This window comes from Nasonia vitripennis, assembly GCF_009193385.2.
Source record: "Nasonia vitripennis strain AsymCx chromosome 2 unlocalized genomic scaffold, Nvit_psr_1.1 chr2_random0004, whole genome shotgun sequence".
In the NCBI taxonomy this organism is placed as follows: domain Eukaryota; kingdom Metazoa; phylum Arthropoda; class Insecta; order Hymenoptera; family Pteromalidae; genus Nasonia; species Nasonia vitripennis.
Window position 1 is genome coordinate 1711279 of NW_022279610.1, and position 22048 is coordinate 1733326.

Below are 22048 nucleotides of genomic sequence, written 5' to 3' on the forward strand. Positions count from 1 at the left end.
TCTGAATTGCTAAAAAATTCTTCAAATTCTTCTGTTCATATGTTTTGATGACAGCTGGTGTGTTCGAATAATCGATTAATGATTTATTTAAAGATTCATTTATAAATAAGTATACGTCTGATTTACTAATATTCGAACCCGGTCTGAAATGTATTGCGGAGAAAGAGTTGTTCTAGCTCGCTACGCTCGGACGCTAACCTCACGGTGCTGTACAGGACTGCTTATGTCACTATATTTGTAACCTAAGTTGTCTCTTTATTACACGGCGCTGCGGTATCGCCCTCGCTACGTTTGGGCACTAATTACGACCCGTGTAATAAAGTGCCACTTAGGTCACACGTATCGTAATGTACTATAAATACATTTTTAAGTAAATTTTTCTAAATATATTGAAAATCAATAAAAAATTTACTCCCAGAAAATTGTTTATGTGAAGAATCAACTATTCTATGGGTATTGTCATGTTAAAAAAAATTCTTAAAAGTTCTGCAAAATTTGTAGTAAACCATTAAACAGTGAACCAAGTTTTTATATACAAGGATTAAATGTGAGTTATTCAATGATAATTACAATAATGCTTTATAATATACTTATTGTATAATATTCCTTGTATACTCTTAAAAATGTATGTAGAAGAATGTGAATATTTTATGTGATAATGTTTAATTTATTAGACAAATGACGAAGAATTGGGGCCTTAGGAGAGGCGAATCATGTGTCATGTAAAAGACTCTGATGAGCCCAAAGCTTCCGAAGTCTACTCTATTTGTGGCAAAAGGCATGACCAGCAGCCTACAATTTATAGAGGTATTTAAATTTTACATCTTTTTGAAGAAGTAGTAAATTGTGCAACTAGGGGCGACCCCGTTAAAAGTAAATACGAATTTTATTACGAAACGAAATTACATGCTGGTAGAATGAACCTAAGAACTGGCTAGTAATTGTCCAGTTCTTAAGTTTTTTTTTAAGAAAATGAAAAAAAGATCAATTCAAATGAATCATAAATGGTCGTTTTTGCCACTGGGGGTGAAAATAAGCATTTTCGATTTAATTTTTTGTGATACTCGGATTATTGTACGCTCGTTCTATCTTATAGGGACCAAAAATGGATAAAATTATACATGTATTATGACAAGGCGTCTTATCTTACTTTTTGTTTGACGCTCGGAAAACCTTATTTTCGCTCCACTTCATAGGCCCCAAATTGATTTGTTTATGCGAATGTTATATAAGTTTTGTTCTAATAATAACAGTCTGTCTCAAGGTTCTCATTTTCGCACGTGAAAACGCATTCACATACGTTCTTCGTTATTTTTCGTAGGCTTTTGTGCGTTTTGCATAAGTGAATAAATGCTTTTAAACTTATTAGATAACAATGATGATATAATGATGAATAGAAGTATTATTCCCTTTATATATATATATATATATATATATATATATATATATATATATATATATATATGACTTTTATAATATTCTTATACATTTGACTTTTGCTTTTTCAGTTGTCCTACCATTAAGTTTATGACACATTCAGAAAAAAAACAATAAAACGGTGCTATTTACACGTTAAAACCTTTTCATTTATGCAATGGACCAGTTTGTTTCATTCTGAAAAATTCAAAGGTCTTAAGCAAAATATGTTTTTGAGAAATAATATGATAGTTTTGTTGGAAGCGACGATATTATGTGATTTGTTATTTAAATTAAATAAAAATTAAGAATAAAGAAGGTTTTAATGACAATTTTACTCACCATTATTATTGAAACAATGATGATTAATGAAAATTTAACTATTCGAGGTATAAAAAGTATTATGAGTAGTTTAATGTAATAAAATATTGATTATCGTTGATGGTTTGATCATTTTGAGCTATAAAATCTGTATGTGTAAAGTTACCGAAAAACTATTACCATAACAGATTACTTAAGGGGTAACCACATCAGTTATATAGATATACTAACTGTGTTAAATTGACGCGCTCCTTTGCTCCTAACTTTTAGAAAAACGGTTGTACATAGAAATCTGAAAATTACTGGTTATAGTTTTTGATACCGTCTTTGCGCGCAATCTAAAACTTTACTGTTATTAAATGATTTATTAGTTGGGCACATATGTGTGCACACACTCGTCAAATCGTACAGTACGTATTATTGTATCCGTCCCTTAGTATAGCATACACCGGAGAGCCCTTTGAACTCGGATTCGTGCTACATAGATAAGTACAAGCTAAGGACCGTTAAGTGAAATCTCCGGCGTTAGCAAGAGCAGTTGATCATCTTTACTATAAATTGCCACGTGAACGCGTGTGGATTGTAATACTCAGCATCTGCCACAAAGGCTGTTTAGAACCATCTTAAGTGCGCAGGATTATAATAAATGTAAGTTGATAAAATAAATAATAGGTACAGTTAAGAAACAAAACTAACGCGCTAAAATACTACTGTAAAACTACAACTTACGAATATGATAATACACCATCAAAACTAGGTCAACTCTGCGTACTGAACATCTGTGAAGTGCTCTGGGCCAATAAAAACAAAACAATCAATATAACTAAAATCCTTGTGTATTAAATTGTTAATATAATGATACCTCAATTAGAACAAATAAATTAAAATCAGCTACGCAGTCACGACGTGCAGGTAAGAGTACGATACTTGTGGACGAACCATCAGTGTCCACACACGAGGTGAGTTAAGCGGACATAATTCTGAGTCCGCAGGACACAGAAGTGTCACAAGCAACTTGCCTGCAATGACCGTAAGTACAGCAGACACTCCTACGTCCGCCAAACGCAGTCGCGGTTAGAACACCGCCCACGCACAAGTTCGTGTTCGCGCAGACAAGTAGAGCGAGACATACTCTATTCTTACAGTCTGCGTGTAAGTTAAATAACAGAAGGCTCTTGAGCCGAAGGCTAGTTCTCTTAATTTAAATAATTATTTGTAAACTCACGCAGCCCGTCCTTATATCAAGTACGTTCTTTACATAATTATACGAGAAATTAACTTTATCACATATTTTTCACGTGACATGTGCTTTATCGATGATTTTTTCAATCGGACTAATGTGTTCTCAACATATTTACGTGAGATAAATTGTAAATGTTATGGGCTTACATATAATATGTCTCCTTGTTATGAAGGGTTACTGGCATCAGAAGTCTAAAGCGGCCAATACATGATGTTCTAACCCCTCCCCCCCCCCCCATCTCTCATACACTACATGTTAACTTAAATCAAGTTTGATTATTTATAATTTTCGTCTTTGTTTAGGGCTACGCTGGCTTATTTGCGAACGTTGACGCTTTGTTTTTGTTAATTCGAGATGCGATCGGTTGAGTTTTGTTTAGATTAATACCAGTCGCGGGTCGAGCTATGTGTACATTGTACACCGTTCGGACGAGGACTACAGCTGGGTGGTTATTATTAAGCAATGTATTTTTCTATACATGTGTCTACGAAACTATATGTATACGCGAGGCTGTAGTTAAATGTCCTTATTAGGGTAGCTTGTACACAGCAAACTCGCGAATCAACTTTCTGGAAGTTTTCCTCCGCACAACGCGAGCAATAGGGTCACGATTCATGAGATTTTTGCATAGTCGTGTGTATAATGCCATTGTTTCCTGCGACGATTTACGCAAAAAAAGTTTTTCTTTTAATATACACGCAACGGAGAGTAGCAATCCGAACAACTTTGCGGGTTATCCGTAAAGCAGTGGGTATGCATAAAGCGACGATAATCCAAGGGACGATTCGCTCCATCTCATTGCTGCTGCGGCTGCGGCGTTTATTATCGCCGCGCGCGCGACACACACACACGAGTATTATTAATTTAAACGCATAAAGCTCTGGCGCGACCGCATCGCGAGTGTCTCCGCTTTTTCCATTATGTAGCTCTCTCGTTTTCTCTCCTATATAAGCCTTTGTGTCGCGTGTCGCTCTCGAGCTCCTCGAAATTAGTTTTGATTACAATCCTTGGCGCTGTATTACGCTCTTTTAATTTCCAATGCGTGTGCGTGAGACACTTTCTTTTGTCGCTTTTGCTTCTTCCTTGTGTGGGAAGATTTGTCGTCTCTTGACGCTTCGTATGAATCTAAGATCTTTTATGGTTTTTCAACAATAAAAAGCCAAACGCGTTTAAGGCCGACTCGAAATAAATTTAAAATATAACCCCAACGAACACCTCTTTTCACCTCGTCATTAAAAATGTACAAATTGCAGAATACAACGTGTAATACATCACCCACACATCCCTGCATCGTATAACAACCATGCAAGCTCTCACCGCTTTAAAAAGAAACGCCGCCGTAGCCGCACGATACATCACATTATATCGGCGATTGAAGACTCTGTCTCTGAAAATTTTAAACAATAAGCGGCCAGCTACTTTACTTTTTTTATCGCCGTCGTTATATGCGCGAGGGGGCGACTAAACTCCGCGCAAGGGATAATTGCAGCCGCGCGGTATCGGGACAATAAGCCCTCTCGCCGCATGGGCGTATAATAGCGCGACCTAATGAATGCGGAGACGTCTCAGCTCGTGCCTGTTACGCGCGTGTATATATATATATATATATATATATGCGTGTGTGTGTGTGTGTGCATCGGCTTTAGCTTTACTTAAATTCGCCGAGGTATAATGAACGCCTGGAGGTGATGCTGCCAGCTACTTACACATAAGCGGGGCGCAAAGATGCGCGCGACGTGCGATGCAGCGAGACGTCCTCGAGGACGTCTGCTCGAGAGCCACTCGTGTCGACGACGATGCGTTAAGACTCGGAGACGCGACGCAAGGCTTTGAGCTCGAGAACTGACGCTCATGATCTGTTGAATCGCCGCAGCTTGAGAAAATGATAAAGTTTTATTGCGCGCGCGGATCGTTTCGAATGGACAAGAAAAAATGCTGGTTATCGCAGAGTATAATAGTAGGGCATGATAAATATCAAACGATTAAACAAAACGCCGCTCATATTTCACGCGGCAAAACTTAGCCGCAGAACTTTCGGTGTTTATGCTTTAATCATGCGGTCACGCAAGCCAAAAGGGAACATGCAGAGCGTAGGGTCCCCAGAGATATCAGAAAGCGGGAATCATTTTTCACGTCATTAATAACTCATTAAGGGGCCTTCCTCTTTTTTGCTCGATTTATTAAAACCTGTGACGCGCACGCGCCTGCTCGGTTACACACACACACACACACACACACACACACACACACACACACGTATGGCATGCCGAGTAATTACTCACCGATTTGTCTCCAAACTCGCGTTTTTTCAAACGCTGTCGTTATCCCCCTAAACGCTCGTGCAATGATATACAGATTTGTAGCCTATGGAAAACTGAATGAAATTTCATTGCAGTGAGGGGCTTTCACCACGATATATCGTTGCTTTCTCGTTCGACAAGTCGAAGACGATCCTTTATTTTTATATAAAATAGTCATTATTTACAGTATGATTCAATAAGTTAAGACTTAACAATTAATATCAACTAACTAACGATTATCATAGGTTATTACGATTATTATATATACGATAACGATCACTGCATTTGTAATTTGCTATACTTCCCATCTACAAATTTTAGGTTTTCTCTCATCTAAAAATCATATGTACAGAAAAATTGAACATCCCGTTTACAATTTTTTACTATAACTCCCATTTACAAGCTTCAGATAAGTATGTAAAAAATATCAACGGGATAAAATTTCCGAAATATGCATTATGCAATACATTATGCATTTACAAGCTTCAAGTGTCGTATCATCGTCTCGCCGACAGCTTTCACAGATTATATAGCATCTGTTTCATGCACTCTGGTCCAGTCGCCTACTCGAGCAGCAGCAGAAGGTGCAGCATTCGGTCGTCCTCGAATTTCTGGAGCGCCAGGTTTATTTATCATCGCGTAATGCAGGCTGGTCTAGTGATCGGCGCGATTCCGTGTATTGACCTGAGCACCGCGTTCGAGAAGTGTAGAGCTGTTAAGTCGCTAATTCGATCCTTTATTTATTTATCCTTACTTGCGTTTAACTGCTTAGGCTGAATCGCTGCTGCTGTGCTGTAGTCAGGCTTATACAGGATGGGTGTATTCGAATAAAGGACACTTGTAGTTGGCTGATTCTCACGATTTATTCAAGGCAAAGTTTTCTATAAAGACCGAAATCGCGGCTTAAGACTGGTAGCTCTTTGGTAGCGACGGATAGGAGCGTCGTCCAAAGAGTCCAGGTTGAGTGTACAAACACAACTGATCGCGCAGAGTATACAGAGTATACTCATCAACTTCGCTGTTCTACATATTATTCTGACTCATCGATTTTGAGTTTTCGGCTTCACAATATTACTCAACTGCAATACGTCGCAAGGCGTAACATCCCCCCAACAAGCTGGATGCCTATTGGTACAATAGCAACTTAATTAGATAACAAATCAACAAACAATTTGAGTTATTAAGTTCTCAGCAACATTCTTTAATCTTCATAAAATTCTAGAATATTCTAACTAAATTTTGAAGTAGTTGTTTTTACTTGTATTATTATTATTATTAGTGTCTGCTTTATTGTAAACTTATATGAATACTCTAGAATTTTATATACATTCTTATTATTAAATCTACTACTCTTAGTGGTTACATCTAACCTAAATTAAAATTAATTTTAGTTCGTTTCAAATAATAAATGAAGTTTATATTATACACTAATTTATTACCTATGACCCTAGCAATATAAATATATTAAACATTAGTATAGGTATCATATTGTTTACGTAGAATAACAGTAAAGGGTTTGAATATTTACAGCTACACATTCTAAAATGGCTTCAACGAGAATAATGATATTTTCGATTCTATTGGTTGATTTATATAGGTCCTTCAATTAGGTGGATGTATAGGAATAGGTGGGGATATTTCTTTCTTCGGACTAATTGGATTTTGCACCACTATTTCTTGTAGCTGGATATATTTAGGATTTGTCGTTGGTGTCTGTTTATTATCGTCGTTTACTATTATATCGTTTCTTCTCATTACGATTAGTAAATGTGTAAAAGAGCTGAATTTAGCTCCAAGTAGATAAATCGTCCATCCGTATATTGCATGTAATGTATATTCTCGTATTATAATATCGATTGCTAATTTAGAGGTATGGATAATAATGAACATCATTATTATTGCTGAGCTGATTGATCCAAATCTGACCAGTTTGTCCATAAATCGAATTCCATGTGCTTTCAGCGATATTCATCAATGTATTTTCGGTTAATAGTTTGGATATTAAGCCTCCTTGAACTGTTTCTTCACCTTGCATTCCTCTTGCTATCGTGTTGAGTAAGGATGCTCTTTCCATCGGAAACATTATGTGTTACTGTAGTTTCTGAAGATCTTCTTGTGAATATATTCCGCTGGTTGTCAATGAATTCAATTTTTTCGGCTGCCATACAATTTTGGTTGACGGTTTCAAAGTGATGATGTTATTACTTTTTCTTGGCGCAGGCATGAGATTTATCCAGTTATCGCCAATTTTAAAATATTGAGGTACGATAGAGTTGCAGTTTATCTGTGTACATTTTTTTAACAATATATGGGTTTTTGGCGTGAGAAACATTGTTTTGTTTCTTGATGAGACTGTCAGTTGTGTATAGCAATAGTCAGTATGCTGAATTGTTACTTCTTCAGGCGTACACTTAATTATTTGTATAGCCTCACCTGCTAGTCTGGCAATATACCCAGGTTTTTGCATTATATTGTAAGCAAATTCATCGGGTGAAACGGATGCGAGAGATAGGGAATTCTGAATCACTTTTCTTTCTAATTTACATTCTTCTATTAGCATATTTAAGTATAAATTTTTTAACTGACCCCTAAAATGTTTTTCTACGTATACGAATTTTGAGTTTACATATGTAAAAAGATCAAAATTAACTATCGGCCTTTTGTTAAGCATATCTTCATGAAATAATAATTGGTTATCAATTTCGCAAATGAACAATTTCGAGTGTTCTGTTTTATATAAAATCTTACCGCAAATATTTATCTTTGCTCTACTAGTTAACGCAAACGATATTTCATTATTACTTATTGTATAAACTGTCTTGTTATTTTGTAAGATTATTTTTGTCTTACATAATCTTATTTTATCATTATATAAGCTTAAATCTGCATATTCTTCTATAAGTGTTATTTTTATAAGTCCCTGTACTAAAACATCACTCCATGAACCAAAACTATCCGAATATGCTACATCTGTGCATTTATTGTCTTTAATACTTCCCACCAATTCAATTTCTGTTGATTTGGTTGAGTTTACTTTCAAATTAGCTATAGTGTGAAAATTGTCATATTTGAATATTCCTGTTTCATGGATTGATTTGCAATTTTCATAGCTTATATCATAAATATATTCTTGTACGCCTTGTTCTACCGCACCAATATGACTAAACATTCCGCAATGATATACCCTACGCTTAATTTCCATTTTACATTGTATTACTCTTACTTTTCTAAATTCTTTGTAGTAGTTGTATGGTGGCGTTGGTCGCGTTTACATCTTCTTGATGGAAATCGCACTCCCCGAATCAAGTAGAGAGTGCGTGGTGATGATTGTATCAGATGCCCCGCAATCGAATCCTACTATAGCTTGACTTGTTTTAAGAATTGCAAAAATTAAAATAATTTCAGGAATCATTATGTCCAAGTTTCCTAGAAAGAAAAATATTTTAGAATCGTGTATGGCAACGGCTTAATTTATTTACATGAACTGTTTTTGGTTTCCCATTGTAATTTATAGTTACGTTACTATTTTCATTTACTTTTATCGTTTCATATGACCCCAGGTTATGATTCTTTTCGAATTTACCTGGTTTTGGTTCTTTGATTAGCCATACTTTTTCGCCAATTTTTAGTTCTATTAGATTTACGCACAGATCATAATATTCTTTTGATTTTATTTTTGAATTGATCAAATTTTCTCTAGCAATCACTGTAATTTCTTGTAATTTCGCTACTAAATTTTCCAAATAACCATTAAAAGTAGGCAATTGTTCGTTTTTCTTTAATGGTTCGCTAGATGGAAGTCTAGCTGGATAACCAAAAACTTGTTCATGCGGTGTGAATTTATGACTAGTGTGGATACCAGTATTATAATTAAATTGAGCGAATTCAAGTAATTCGTCCCACTCCATTTCTAACGAGCCGTTAACTGAGGTAAAAATGTCGTGGTTTCTACTTTCTTAAATTTAAATCTTCGAGCTATTTGTTTTATTAATTTGCTTGTAAAATTTGCTCCTCTATCCGTGAGTACAAGTTTAGGTGATCCGAAAATGCATATGAATTTTTTTATTAGAGCATCTGCTACTGATTTCGCCGTTTGATCAGGCAAAGATACAATTAATATAAATTTTGTTAATTGATCTTGTATAGATAAAATATATTTATTGTTATTTTTAGTTACATTTACCGGTCTGACTATGTCCATAGAAATTTTATCGATGTTTTTAATGGCGTATCAGTGATAATCATAGGTTGTTTAGTTTTTATTCTTTTCAGCTTATTTCTTTGACATTCCTCGCATCTTTGTATATTTTTCTGAATGTCTACTTTAAAATTTTCCCAATAATATTTATCCTCAATTCTATTATACGTTCTATTAACGCCAAAGTGTCCCCCTATTTTAGTCGCGTGTAACATTTTAAATATTCTATCTCTTTTATCTATGTCAATATAAATTATATTATTTAAACAAATTATAACCTTAATATTTGTCTCGTTGAAAAATCTTTTGATATACTAAATATTGCATAATTCTTTTGCAAACATATAGTCCTTAATAATTTAAATAAATTAATCAGATTTGTTTTAACCGTTATTGCTGATTCCGCTGTATTTAAATATACAAAATTTATGTTATTTCCCTTGTTTATTATCTTAATTTCATTACTATCTAGACTTTTATCCCAATAAATATTTTTATTTTTTAATAAATTCGCTGTATTTTCATCAAGTGATTCACCATTATTATTAATTAAATGTATTACATTATCTTTTCGGAATTGAATTGCGTTTTTTGAGTTATACTACATTTTTCTGTATGATCTCTTGCTTCTCGCCGTCACACGCAATTCTATTCTTTGGGCCTTTAATTCGTCTTTTGTTTATTTACGATTTTAATTTTATCTTCGTTGGTCAATTGTTGGCGAATTTTATTCTTTTCTCGATTTTTCTGCGCTCTAGTTATAACACATATTTCAGCTTCTGCCACTGGATTTCTTGACAAGGCATCTGCATTCGTATTTTGCTTTCTAGCCTTATATATGATTTCATATTCATAGTCTAGTAATTTCAACCTCCATCTTTGTACTCTTTCATTATTATCTGCTTTTAACCATACCAATGGCTTGTGATCCGTTACAATCACAAATTTATTGCCATAGATATAACTTTTGAAAGTTTTTATGGCATACATAATCGCCAAAGCCTCTTTCTCATACGTCGCATATTTCATTTCAGCTGGTTGCAATACTCTAGATGCATAAGCTATAGGTATGTCTTTGCCTATCTCGCCTTGAGAAATGACACATCCTAGAGCATATTGACTTGCGTCGCTTGTTATTATAAATGGCTTGTCAAATTGCCGGTATTGTAAGACTGGTGCAGTACATAACATCTGTACTAGTTTATCAAAAGCTTTTTGTTGTTCTTCTTTCCAAATGAATAATCTATCTTTTTGTAATAATACTGTTAATGGTTTTGTAATATCAGCAAGATTTTTTATGAATCTTCTATAATGATTAGCAAATCCTAAAAATTGTCTCACTCCTTTTACAGTTTTAGGTATAGGAACATTTTTGACGGCCTCTATTTTCTTCTCATCCGGCCTTATCCCAGCTTCGCTAATTATATGCCATAAAGAACAAACTTCTGTTTTACCTAATTCACATTTTTCTGGTTCCAATTTTAATCCTGCCGCTATTAATGCTTCTGCTATTAAATTAAATCTTTTATCCAATTCTTCTGTTGAATCTCCCAAACTAATAATGCCGTCAATACAATTGTAGCATATTTTTTAATGTATTTTTAATTTTATTAATGTGGCTAGGACTGTATTTATCACTCGCTGAAATGTCCTAGCAGAGTTCTTGAGACCGAACGGTAAAACAAGAAATTCATATCTTCCCAATGGCTGTACACTAAACGCAGTTATCTCTATATCTGAAAGTCTCATTTTTACTTGATGAAATCCTGATTTTAAGTCTAAAACATCGAAATATTTCTTGTTTCCTATGAGATCTAAAATTTCGTTAATATTTGGAAGAAAATAAGGGTCCGCTATAGTGATGATGTAAGCGGGCTAGTCGGGGTGGTCTAAAAAAGGTCGGGTGAAGAGAAGGAGGCACGTGCGCTCGTTGCGACACGTAGCCCGCTGGTGTCAGTGGAGTTCGCTCCTTGGAGAGCGGAGTGATGAAGAGGTCTGCTGTAAAGCAGGCGGTGAGGAGGCAGACAGGCAGAAAGGGCCTGCTGAGGCTTACAGTCCTCGGCTTCTTCGTTGCCTAGAGAGCGGACACTGCTCGGACCTCTCTAGGTCGACTCTTGGATCGAGTCTGGACGAGGGAGGGCCGCCCAACCCGGTGTAGGTTGCACCACCCAATTTACAAAGGGAAAAGTGGGGAGTCTTATCCTTTTTGTTATTACGGGGCCTATCCCAAATAGAGATCGGTTCACTCAAAAATGACTAGGGGGCGCGTAGCGCTTTAGTCGGAAATCGTGAGACCAAACGCCACCGAGGCCATGGGCTCCGGAGGAGTTTTCTCCTTGACCAAGGGTGCCTTCCCTAGGGGGAGTAGCAATGGGACCTTGAGGATCTCATTAGAAGTGATCCTCGGTTTGCGACGCTGTCCTGGGAGTCTGGGAGCAGTTGGCCTTCGCTTCGTCGGCGACAGCTTCCCTGGTGGCGGCCTCCTCTTCCGAGGAGAGATGGCGATGCTCCTGCGTTGTGCTGTTTGCGCAGACTGCCTGGCCGCTATTTTCCGACTGATGATTTGTAACTGCGTTGTCGGATTTGCGGCTGCCGGAGTCGGGGTTGCCCGATGGCAGAGACGAATGTCCTGGAGTTCTGGATCAATCATGGGCTGCGCAGGGACATCTATCAGCTGTAGATGTTCGGGCCATTCGGCGTTCAGCACGTCGGATGATGATCCTGGGGTGTGTGGCCTTGACCCAGGCGGTGGAGTGGCGGGCAGTGGGAGACCTCCGATGCTGGCGTCGCTCTGAGATGAGCGCTCGGTTGGTCTCGGCAAGCAGCAGGTGCAGCAAGTTGCACTCGGCCCTCAGCTCCTGAAGAGTTCGAAAGGTCGGCATCGATGTGCGCCGAATTAGCGCTGAGAAGTGCTGATTAGGGAAGGGGAAAAAGAAATACACGAAGTATTTTCTTTTGCGAACAAAAATCAGATTTATTGCGCTAGAGTGTACTGTGCAAGTAGTACTGGGCTCCGTTGCTGCCACTCAGACGCGGTCTGATGCGGGGTGGGAGAGGTGCCTCGGCCTGGAAACCGGCCCGCTTATATGCCCTCCAAGGCGCTGCTCCTCTTTGGGGATTACGGCAGCCGCCTGGCGGCCGAGCGTGGTACTAGCGGCGCTGTCGAGCGGGTTGCCGGCATCCAGGGGCTTGTGCGAGAGAGCCTGCGGGTGGGTTATAACAGTGACCCTATTTAGTGCCCAGTAGTCAATCACTAACCTGTATCTCTTCACTCCCGTTACAAGCAAGTTCTTTCTTTGGCACGACTAATGCCGGTGCATTGAATGGGCTTTTTGTATTTCGGATTGCTTTATTTATGACTAATTTCTTTGTTTCATTGATAACAATCCCTTTCTTTTTGTGCTCTAATAGAAACTGCTTTACATAAATAGGTTTATCTGTTGTTAAATTTATTTCATGTTGTTCTACGTTACACGTTCCTAATTCATCTCCTTCGATCCAGAACACATCTGGATATTTATTTGTGATTCGTTTAATTCTTTCTTGATTCCTTTTACCACCATTTTTCATCTGTAATTTCTTTCGTAATACTTCCTGCCTATTAGGCTTCTTGAGTTTTCCTTGTTTAGTTTTCTCAAATGCATCGATTGCTTCTATATTTAAAATTAAACTCTCCTCTATGTCCAGTTCGTCCACTAATTGAGCTCCTTCAGGAATATAGTCCATATCAAATGATATATATTGATATTCTTTTTCATCAAACATCAATTTTTCTTTAGTTTTTGACAATTCTTTTCCAGTTTCATTCATTGTTATTTTAGTTATATTTTCATTTATTATAAAATTTTATTCAGCCTGAATTTTGGGTTTTTAAATCGCGTCCAAATAACTCGAATGTAATTTTGCTGTTTTACTTCTGCTACAATACGCGACCTACTTTCGCCTTTTTGCAAACTCGACAAGTTTTGGTCATTTCATTCACCACGGCTTTACGGGTGATACAGTAATTTGACTCGCCTCTGCTATACGAGTGTTATTTGAACGGTATTAGGCTTTAAACTGATTACTCGAGTGGAGTTTTCTACTCGAGTGGAGCTCGAGTAGAACTCCCTCCCGTGTTGCGCTGTCCGCCTTATAAAGGCGCGCGGTGCGGATACGTATGAGCGCGTACGCCGCTCGCGCCACCTGGCGCGACGTTGCTAAGCTGTTCGTCGGCTGTCGCGCTTCGCGCTCATGCGGACTCGCCTTGCGGTTGTTGCGCGCGCGCGCTCGCTTCGCTTCGTGCGGACACGCCTTGTGAATGTTGCGCGCGCGCGCCCATTTCGCGTCGTGTGTATTCGCTCGTTGCGCATGTTTACGTTTATCACGGCCGTGCTCATGTATATTTATATGTGCGAGACTCGTGTCTCGTCACAATTGTAATTTAAAAAAACTTACGTATAACTTTCCTATGAAAAAACAAATATATATTGCGCCGTATAATTTAACTCTCAAAACATGCTGCGCAGGGAATTGATTTCATTAGTCTCTACCATTGAAACGATTTTAGATCATTAATTATTAATGAAATTAATAATTTTGATGACTAGCAACGTTCAATCATCATAGAATGGCTGATTGAGTCTGTGCAGCATCTAAGTTACTAAAGAATTGTACGAAATGAGTTAAAGTCTTGCAGGCATATTATTTGAAATTCTTTCATGATAAGAATATAATTCGCAAACTACTCAAAAAAGTCACTTTTCTAAAATCTGACTATATAGTTTATGCAGTATGTCCAAAAAGCAGTCATGCCTGAATTTATAATTCATATTTTTTTATAAGTTTAAAATTAAAACACAAATACATATCTTATAAAAATGCCCCACAACATACGTTCATCGCTTCTTTATAGAGAAAAAAAATGTTCAAAATCATAATTCAAGAATGCTCTTCTTATCAAAACTTGTAAGAAATATATCATGATTCTTCAAGCAATTGCACCGTTACCTTTTCTCAAAATGTATGTCAACGTACTGTATAAAACAAGCTGGATGCTTTCGTTGCATTTAAAATTCTTTCAATTGAAATTAATTAATTAATTAATGTTGTAACCAGCTTGCAATCAATCTTTCGCAAAACCGTATTGTAGCGAGTCCGCGTGTGCCATTTGTATGCTTTTTTCTTGTTTTGTTATTGTGCGCCATGTATATTATGAATGCGCGCGATATATGTCGCTACAAGTAGTTCGCATCAAATTGGTTGATAACGCCTTAAAAGAAGGTAAGAATTGCGTTCAAAACGAATCTGTTTGTTAATGTATGAGGCGGTATTTTATACTTAATATATAAGTTTTAAACGTGTTTAGTGTTTAAAAGTTTGCAGACCCCTCTGTTTTATTATAGAATACGAACGTTGCCGTCAATTGTTTTTTACAGAAATGCACACATGTTTATATATTTTCGTCATCAATCTAACCATCAAAACAACAGTTAATTTATTAAATAGGTCGCTAGACGAAGAAAAAACGAAGAGAAGGACAGAACTGCAATGAAATCGTTGAATCGGCATGTAGGACAAGGAGAAACTTTTTATATTATAAAATATTATGATGGAATAGTTGATATTAAAGATGTCGTAACACGAATTCATAACCCTAGAGCTGGTGATGTTCGTTATAGCCCACACATGGTAATTTATAGTTTGAATCCATTTTAAAAAAATACGTGATCGTGATAGTTACTGTATTTTGATTTGTTTAAAAATAATTCGTATTGAAGTAGTGAGAACGAAGGCACTATACTTAAAACGTATGTACATTGTGCATACATGCACAAAAATCACTAATTTGCTATTTGAGTAGCCTTTTTTATAAGAAATAGTATATTTTTGCGCTAATAACGTGCGCGTATGTCGATTATCACGTTCAAGTATTAAATGCTTCATAACAAAGGCCATTACTTTTTAAAATAAAATTGAAGCGTTATTAAAAACTGTATTTTTTTATAGTTTCGTGGCTGTCAAGATTTTTTGAAAGATAATGAAACAACAGCAATGATATTTTGTCTGAAAAACATGAATTTAATTGGTTGTCATTGGACAAAATTACTTCTGGAATATATAAAAGAAAAATCAAACCTTTTACTGGATCTCACGACGAATTAAGACTACCTATGAATACAACAGATAATATTAATGAATTGTATACTTCTACAGATATTGAGTTTTTATACGAGAAAGCAATAAAAAATCTGTCAAGAGAATATAGTGCCTTATACGGAGTAAATCTGAAAAAGGTAACAAATAAATCTTTTGTATTGGCTAATTTTCTACTACATACTAACGTCACTGTGAATCCCAACTTAAATGCTTGTCATGGAATTAATATTCCAAGTTTTTATTATGGAACGTTGTTATATTTACGGAAATGCACTTAGAAGATAATCACCTCGATATTGTCAACGTGCTAAAATGGGGACATCCCAAATTATGGATTTTAGTGCATTCTGATTTTGGAATTGATTTAGAAGTGAAAATACTTAAAGAATTAAATAAACTAAGGAGAACTAATGATTCTGTTTCCAAATGGAAACTTAGTTGTGGTACTCCTACTCATCATAAATTATTGATGATATCCCTAAATCAATTGAGAAGTTGGAATATTCCATATGAAATTGTTATTCAGATGCCTGGGGATATCATTTATGTAGGCGATGGAGTTCCTCATCAAGTGATAAATCTTGGTCCAAATATTTGTGAGGCAGTGAATGTGGGAAGTTCAGCATGGAACAGAGGAGCTCATACTTTTCGTACGTGCACATGTTCGAGTGACGGATTAATATGTGTTAATGCAAACACAAGGTCAACAATTGTCACCCGATCTATTGTAGAAAGAGTAGAAAGCTGTCCTATAGAAGATTGTCCAGCTGAATTTTTGGATAAGAGCTCATATGAATTTTACATTGATATTTATAATAAATCTGCAAAAAAGAAGTGCGCTTATTGCTTGAAAATATTTCAAAAATATAGCTACTTGAAACGACATGTAGAAGAAGTTCACCTTCCCTTAAACGTAATTGAATGTTTAACCTGACATAAAATTGTATGCAAACGCCAACTTGAAGCATATATGAAGACACATGAACAGAAATCTGTGTATTCATGCAGAAAATGTAAACAAATTTTTAAAAATAACGGAGCATTAATGACTCATCAAAAAACGTGTAAGAAAGGATTTCGTCGTGCCCCTAAGGACAATCAAGAAACAAAACGATAGTTCTTTCGAAAATAATATTTTCATAGCAAGTAATTTTTATTTTTGGCTGTCAGCCGTGGCGCGAGCTGGTTCTGCCTGGGCAGTTGAAAATACCTTACTCCTCAACATTCAAAAAACCGAATCGATCATCTTTGGTTCCGACTACAGCGTTAACCAATTGCAGGAGTATAAACTACCAGGCATTAAGGTACAGAATGGTGTTTATGTCCCCTTCTCTGATGATGTAATTAACCTCGGCTGTGTTATGGACTCGAAGCTAACCTGAAAGCCGCAGGTTGGTGCAATTAGCCGAAAGGTTAATAAAGCCTTATACGGAGTAAAATAGTTTAGATCCTGTACCACCGAGGCGTTGTGTATACAGCTGGCGAGTGCGCTTGTGATATCACACCTTGACTATTGCTCGTTGGTGTATCTTGATGTATCCAGCAAGCGGCAAGGCAAGCTACAGAGACTACAAAATTCCTACATAAGGTATATCTGTGGAGTCAGAAAATACGATCGCATAACTCCCCTCAGGAGAGGATTGGGCTGGTTGACCGTTGCGGAAAAGAGGGACTTTTTTGCATCGAAGCTCATGTACAAGGTCTGCAAAATGAACTAGCCACCATACATTGCAGCCCTCTTCGCAAAAAACACGGCAAGAACATCGGCCAGGGGTGCTAGAAAGCTATCAGTTTCGAGCTCGCGTACTGATGTGGGCTTAAAGTCCCTAAGGACAGTGGGTCTTCGCCTTTGGAATTTGATTCCCACAGAGATTAGGAACCTGCTCTTGCTGAGTACATTTAATTTAGCAATACGTAGGTATCTTAATGCTAAATATATTGAGGTGTTGGTCAGCTGGTGTTGATATGCGTGCAATGCGTTGATTTGTGTGATGCGTTGATTTGTGTAAAGGCTATAGCCGGGTTACTATGGTGAAATGGCCCCCTTGGAAAATGTATATATGTTATATACCATTCGATGGGGGATAAAAAAAAACTCCCATAGCCAAATTTTTAGCTCTCTGCCTAGTGCGCATGCGCAGTAACGTCGATAAACGTGTTTTTTTGATTTTATTTTTTTCTGAAGTCCCTATAGGATAAAAATTTTTTTAAAAATTCACATTGGTGTATTTTTATGTCATGAATAACTGCAATTTTTTTGGGATTACATAACCTCAAATATCGGATCTAAAAAAATTATTAAAGTTTTCAATCGATATTTTGACCCCCTTGTTTTTGAGGTGCAACTTTTTAAGTAGACTTTTTTTGTGTACTTTTTCCCGTTCTTTACGATGGCACTAACGTTTTTTCCTTAAAAATGGTGGCACAACTCGATTTGAGCCAAAAACTGATTTTTTTGCCATTTTTTCACGTTTTTAGCTGGTTATGTTACAATTTAGTTACTAAAGTGACTCCTTTTGAGTAGTTTTGCATATCTTCCCATGAAAACATAATCAAATGAAATATTTTGTTCGCTCCAAGCCGTATTTTTTATATTATCTTACGTTTTCAATGATGGTCTTATCAGAATTTGAGGTAATAAAGGGTTTCTCTCTATATATAAAAAGAATATCGCCGCTGTCAGTGTCTGCTTTTCTCTTTAACCTAAAAATGCCCTCATTTGAGTGATTTAACGCCGAAAAAGGCCATTTTGGTACCATGTAACCCAAAACTAACCTAAAAATGTCATAATGCAAGGGTTTTCACGCAAAAAAGCCTGTTTTTAGCTAAACATAGCCTTGAAATCGATCGTTTGAGGGTACTTTTGGCGTCTTGTGGTCTTAAAAAGGCCATATTTGGCTTATCTGCCTCTACTTAATTGATTATTCAAAATCTATTGACAGTAATAATTATCAGGTAAAAAGGAATTGAAGTTAAGTATGTTCAATTCGTACAAAGTATAATTTATTATCTTCATAGGCTATTTAAAATAAATTATGGAACGTATACAAGTAGCTTTTTAAAAATAACGAATGTTCACAATAGAAAAAATGATTCACTCATCATTGTCACTATCTTCATCAATACACACTTCAATTTGATCATTAAGAAACATTTTAGACAGAATTTCAGCTGGTCGTATGATTTTTGATAAATATCTTCCATGTGAAAGATAATAGATTATGGCAGCAATATGCGCACAACATCCTATAGTACGGTTACCGTTAGCACAATCACAACAGTGTCTTAAGATGCTAGAATAACCAATACCATTTGGTTTATACTCAACGAAACATTTGTATTGTTTTCTGTTAATATGCCTGGATTGAACTTCAAGTTTGAAAATATTGTTAGTATCTTTTGAATATCCAATCTTCAAATTATTATCTGCGTCAAGCATTTCCGCTAAGTAAGATATTGTCTGTTTAAGCTGATATGTTCCTGTAAACAGAATTTTCAAATCTTTTATTGTTAATTCAGGAAAGTCTGGTAAATCATCCGAAGTTATTATTTTAAATGGTAGTTTCCGACGACTCCATCTTTTGTCTGCTACTAAAACTGCTAATGTATTTTCAACATTTTTTCTAGATTGCATAGCACTAAATATTTCATCTTGCATGTCTTCATCAGAATCTAGGCGTTTGCCAAACAAGTTATTTAAGTAGCAAGAAATTTTACAATAAGATCCAGTATTTTTCACCATTTTATTATCAAGTTTGTGATCTAATAACCTATATTTTTTCTTTTGAACTCCGTGCACTGCTTCAACAACCCATCGCAGTTTTGTCGTGAATCTTGTTTCATTTGATTCTTGCGTAGAAAGTTGAGATTTTGAACCTTTGAGTGCAGGCATCAAAACAATATAACCCATATTTTCTAATTTTTGTTTAATGTCCCTGAAACCTCTATCCAGTATAAAAATGTCCCCTTGGCGAAGAAGTTTCTGTAAAATATTCTGCTTCTCTTCCAATATTTCAATCAGTATTGTAGCATCATTTTTATTTGCAAGATATGGACCTAACTGGTCAACAACATAACCATTAGTAGTACATATAGTAAATGGTTTAGTCAGAGGAACTTTTTTTTGGCCTGAATAAGATTTTCTTTGGTACTCGTTATTAGAGCTTTTTTCATGCCTTATATAAGTACCACCAGCAATCAAAATAAGTTGTTTACCAGGATGTAATTTCTTTGCCATATTAGAAGTTTGATTTTCAATCAATTCATTTCTGTCTACATTTTCTAATCCAAAGTGTTTTGGTAGTAAATCTTTTTCGAAAGATAATAATACTGATTGACAAAAACGAGATACTTGTTGTTCGCTTTCAATGTCAAATATTGTAGAGATGAGCGAGTTAGAATTCCCAGAGCGCATTTTGAATAAAAATACGACAATGGCTTGTGTCGCTGTCCTTACACAGGAATTCTTCAGAGAAGTGAGTTGATCTTTAAGATAATTAATATTTTCCCACGTTAATCCCGTAAAAACTTTCAATTTTTTTTCATTTTTATTATTTCTCATGTATTGTTTTTATGTAAAACCAAATATTTTTTCTCATCTCATAATAATTAACTATAGTAAAAATCACATCATATACAGGGTGACCCAATTTAAACGGGCACCGCTCATAACTCGTCAGGGACAGCCACAATCGAAAAAATGGTAGAGACCAAAGTTGTAGGATATCGAAGGGGCAACCCGATGGTGACCTTGGATTTGACCTTGAACGCGTTTTTCAAGGTCATTTGAAGGTCAACTTTGGATTTTTAAATAGGAACCCCATTCTTTTATTGCGGGAATGGAAAGAGCGGTAAATTTTACGTTCAGAATGGTATGTTCGGTTGCGGCACTGAAGGTCATCTCAATGTCCTGCAGCCAGAATGAAACCCCGCCTACGTAATTCCTCTAGCAACGCCAAATTAAAAAAATTGGTAGAGATTAAAGTTGTAGGATATCGAGGGGACAACCCGATGGTGACCTTGGATTTGACCTTGAACGCGTTTTTCAAGGTCATTTGAAGGTCAACTTTGGATTTTTAAATAGGAACCCCATTCTTTTATTGCGGGAATGGAAAGAGCGGTAAATTTTACGTTCAGAATGGTATGTTCGGTTGCGGCACTGAAGGTCATCGCAAGGTCATGCAGCCAGAATGAAACCCCGCCTACGTAATTCCTCTAGCAACGCCAAATTAAAAAAAAGTGGTAGAGACCAAAGTTGTTGTATAGGGGGGGGGGGGGGAGAATTGTGACCTCGAATTTGAGCCAGTCCTACAAGGTCATTTCAAGGTCAAATTATTTTTTTTCAAACAGCACCCACTTTTTCGACTCCGGATCCTGAAAGCGTGTAAAATATTGCACTTTAAACGAAGTAGTAAATTTAAAATAGAAGAAAAGATTTTAATCACTTAGCGTACCATCTTTGAGGTCCTCGCCTCTCTCGCTGTTCAATTCTCTGGATCGTACTTCGAGATGGACGATGATTTCTGTTTGGGAAACGCCTCCGATATAATTGTGCTGCTGCATTATAATTTCTTCGACACTCTCCCAAAATCAATAAAATATCAACAATTTCGCTTCGACTATAGTCCGGCATATTTACTTAGATTATAAATATTACAAAAATAAAAAAAATGACTCAAATAACATATTTTCAATTATTAAATTAGTATTTGAAGTCGATAAATATCTAAATAAATTTAAAAATTCTACTGCATTACTAGAACTTAGACTGTTTTCTGCAAAAAATAATAAATAAAAAACTACTTAAACAATTATTTAATTGCAAATAGTAATTATTAATTTTTTATTATAAAATAATTTATTGATTAGGAAGCTTTTATGAAATAGATAATAAATAAATATTTTGTAATTCCAAAAGTGTTAAAAGTAAATTTTAATAGATAACTTATAAAATAGTTAAAATTGTATTTTAGTAAAAGATTTATTTTAACTTATTAAATTTTATGAAGTGAAATCAAACTTATACATACATTTAAAATATGGGTAATTAATCGGAATATTTAGCTCTTAAACAATATTTTCTAGAATAATCGCTATGACTTGAAATTATATCAAACATTTTTTAATTTTAAGTAAATTGATTCTTCAAGAAATACCTTCATTACGTATTGCAGAATTTTTTTTATACAAGACATTAATACAAAAATTTTAATAGAAAATGTATATTCGTATTATTTTTAATATTAAATGAAATGATGTAAAAAGTACAATCTTCATTTGTTAACAATAATAAATATTCTGTTACGTTAGATAACAATTTTTTTACATTAACATAACTTTAGATGCAATATTTTATATTAATATGTATGTTATTAATTAATTATTATCGTGTTAAATACAATATTTTACAGCTTACATATTGTACAAGTTTAA

General features: G+C 35.7%; 1 protein-coding gene across 1 annotated transcript in view; it reads left to right on the top strand.

The window, feature by feature from the left end:
* Positions 1-672: 672 nt before the first annotated feature.
* LOC103317091 (troponin C, isoallergen Bla g 6.0101) overlaps positions 673-22048 on the top strand; it is a 179645-nt gene continuing 158269 nt past the window's right edge. The window contains exon 1 of the mRNA XM_031924018.1: positions 673-807. Coding sequence (XP_031779878.1) covers positions 736-807 — 72 coding nt within the window. The 5' untranslated portion in view covers positions 673-735. The remainder of the gene's footprint in view (positions 808-22048) is intronic.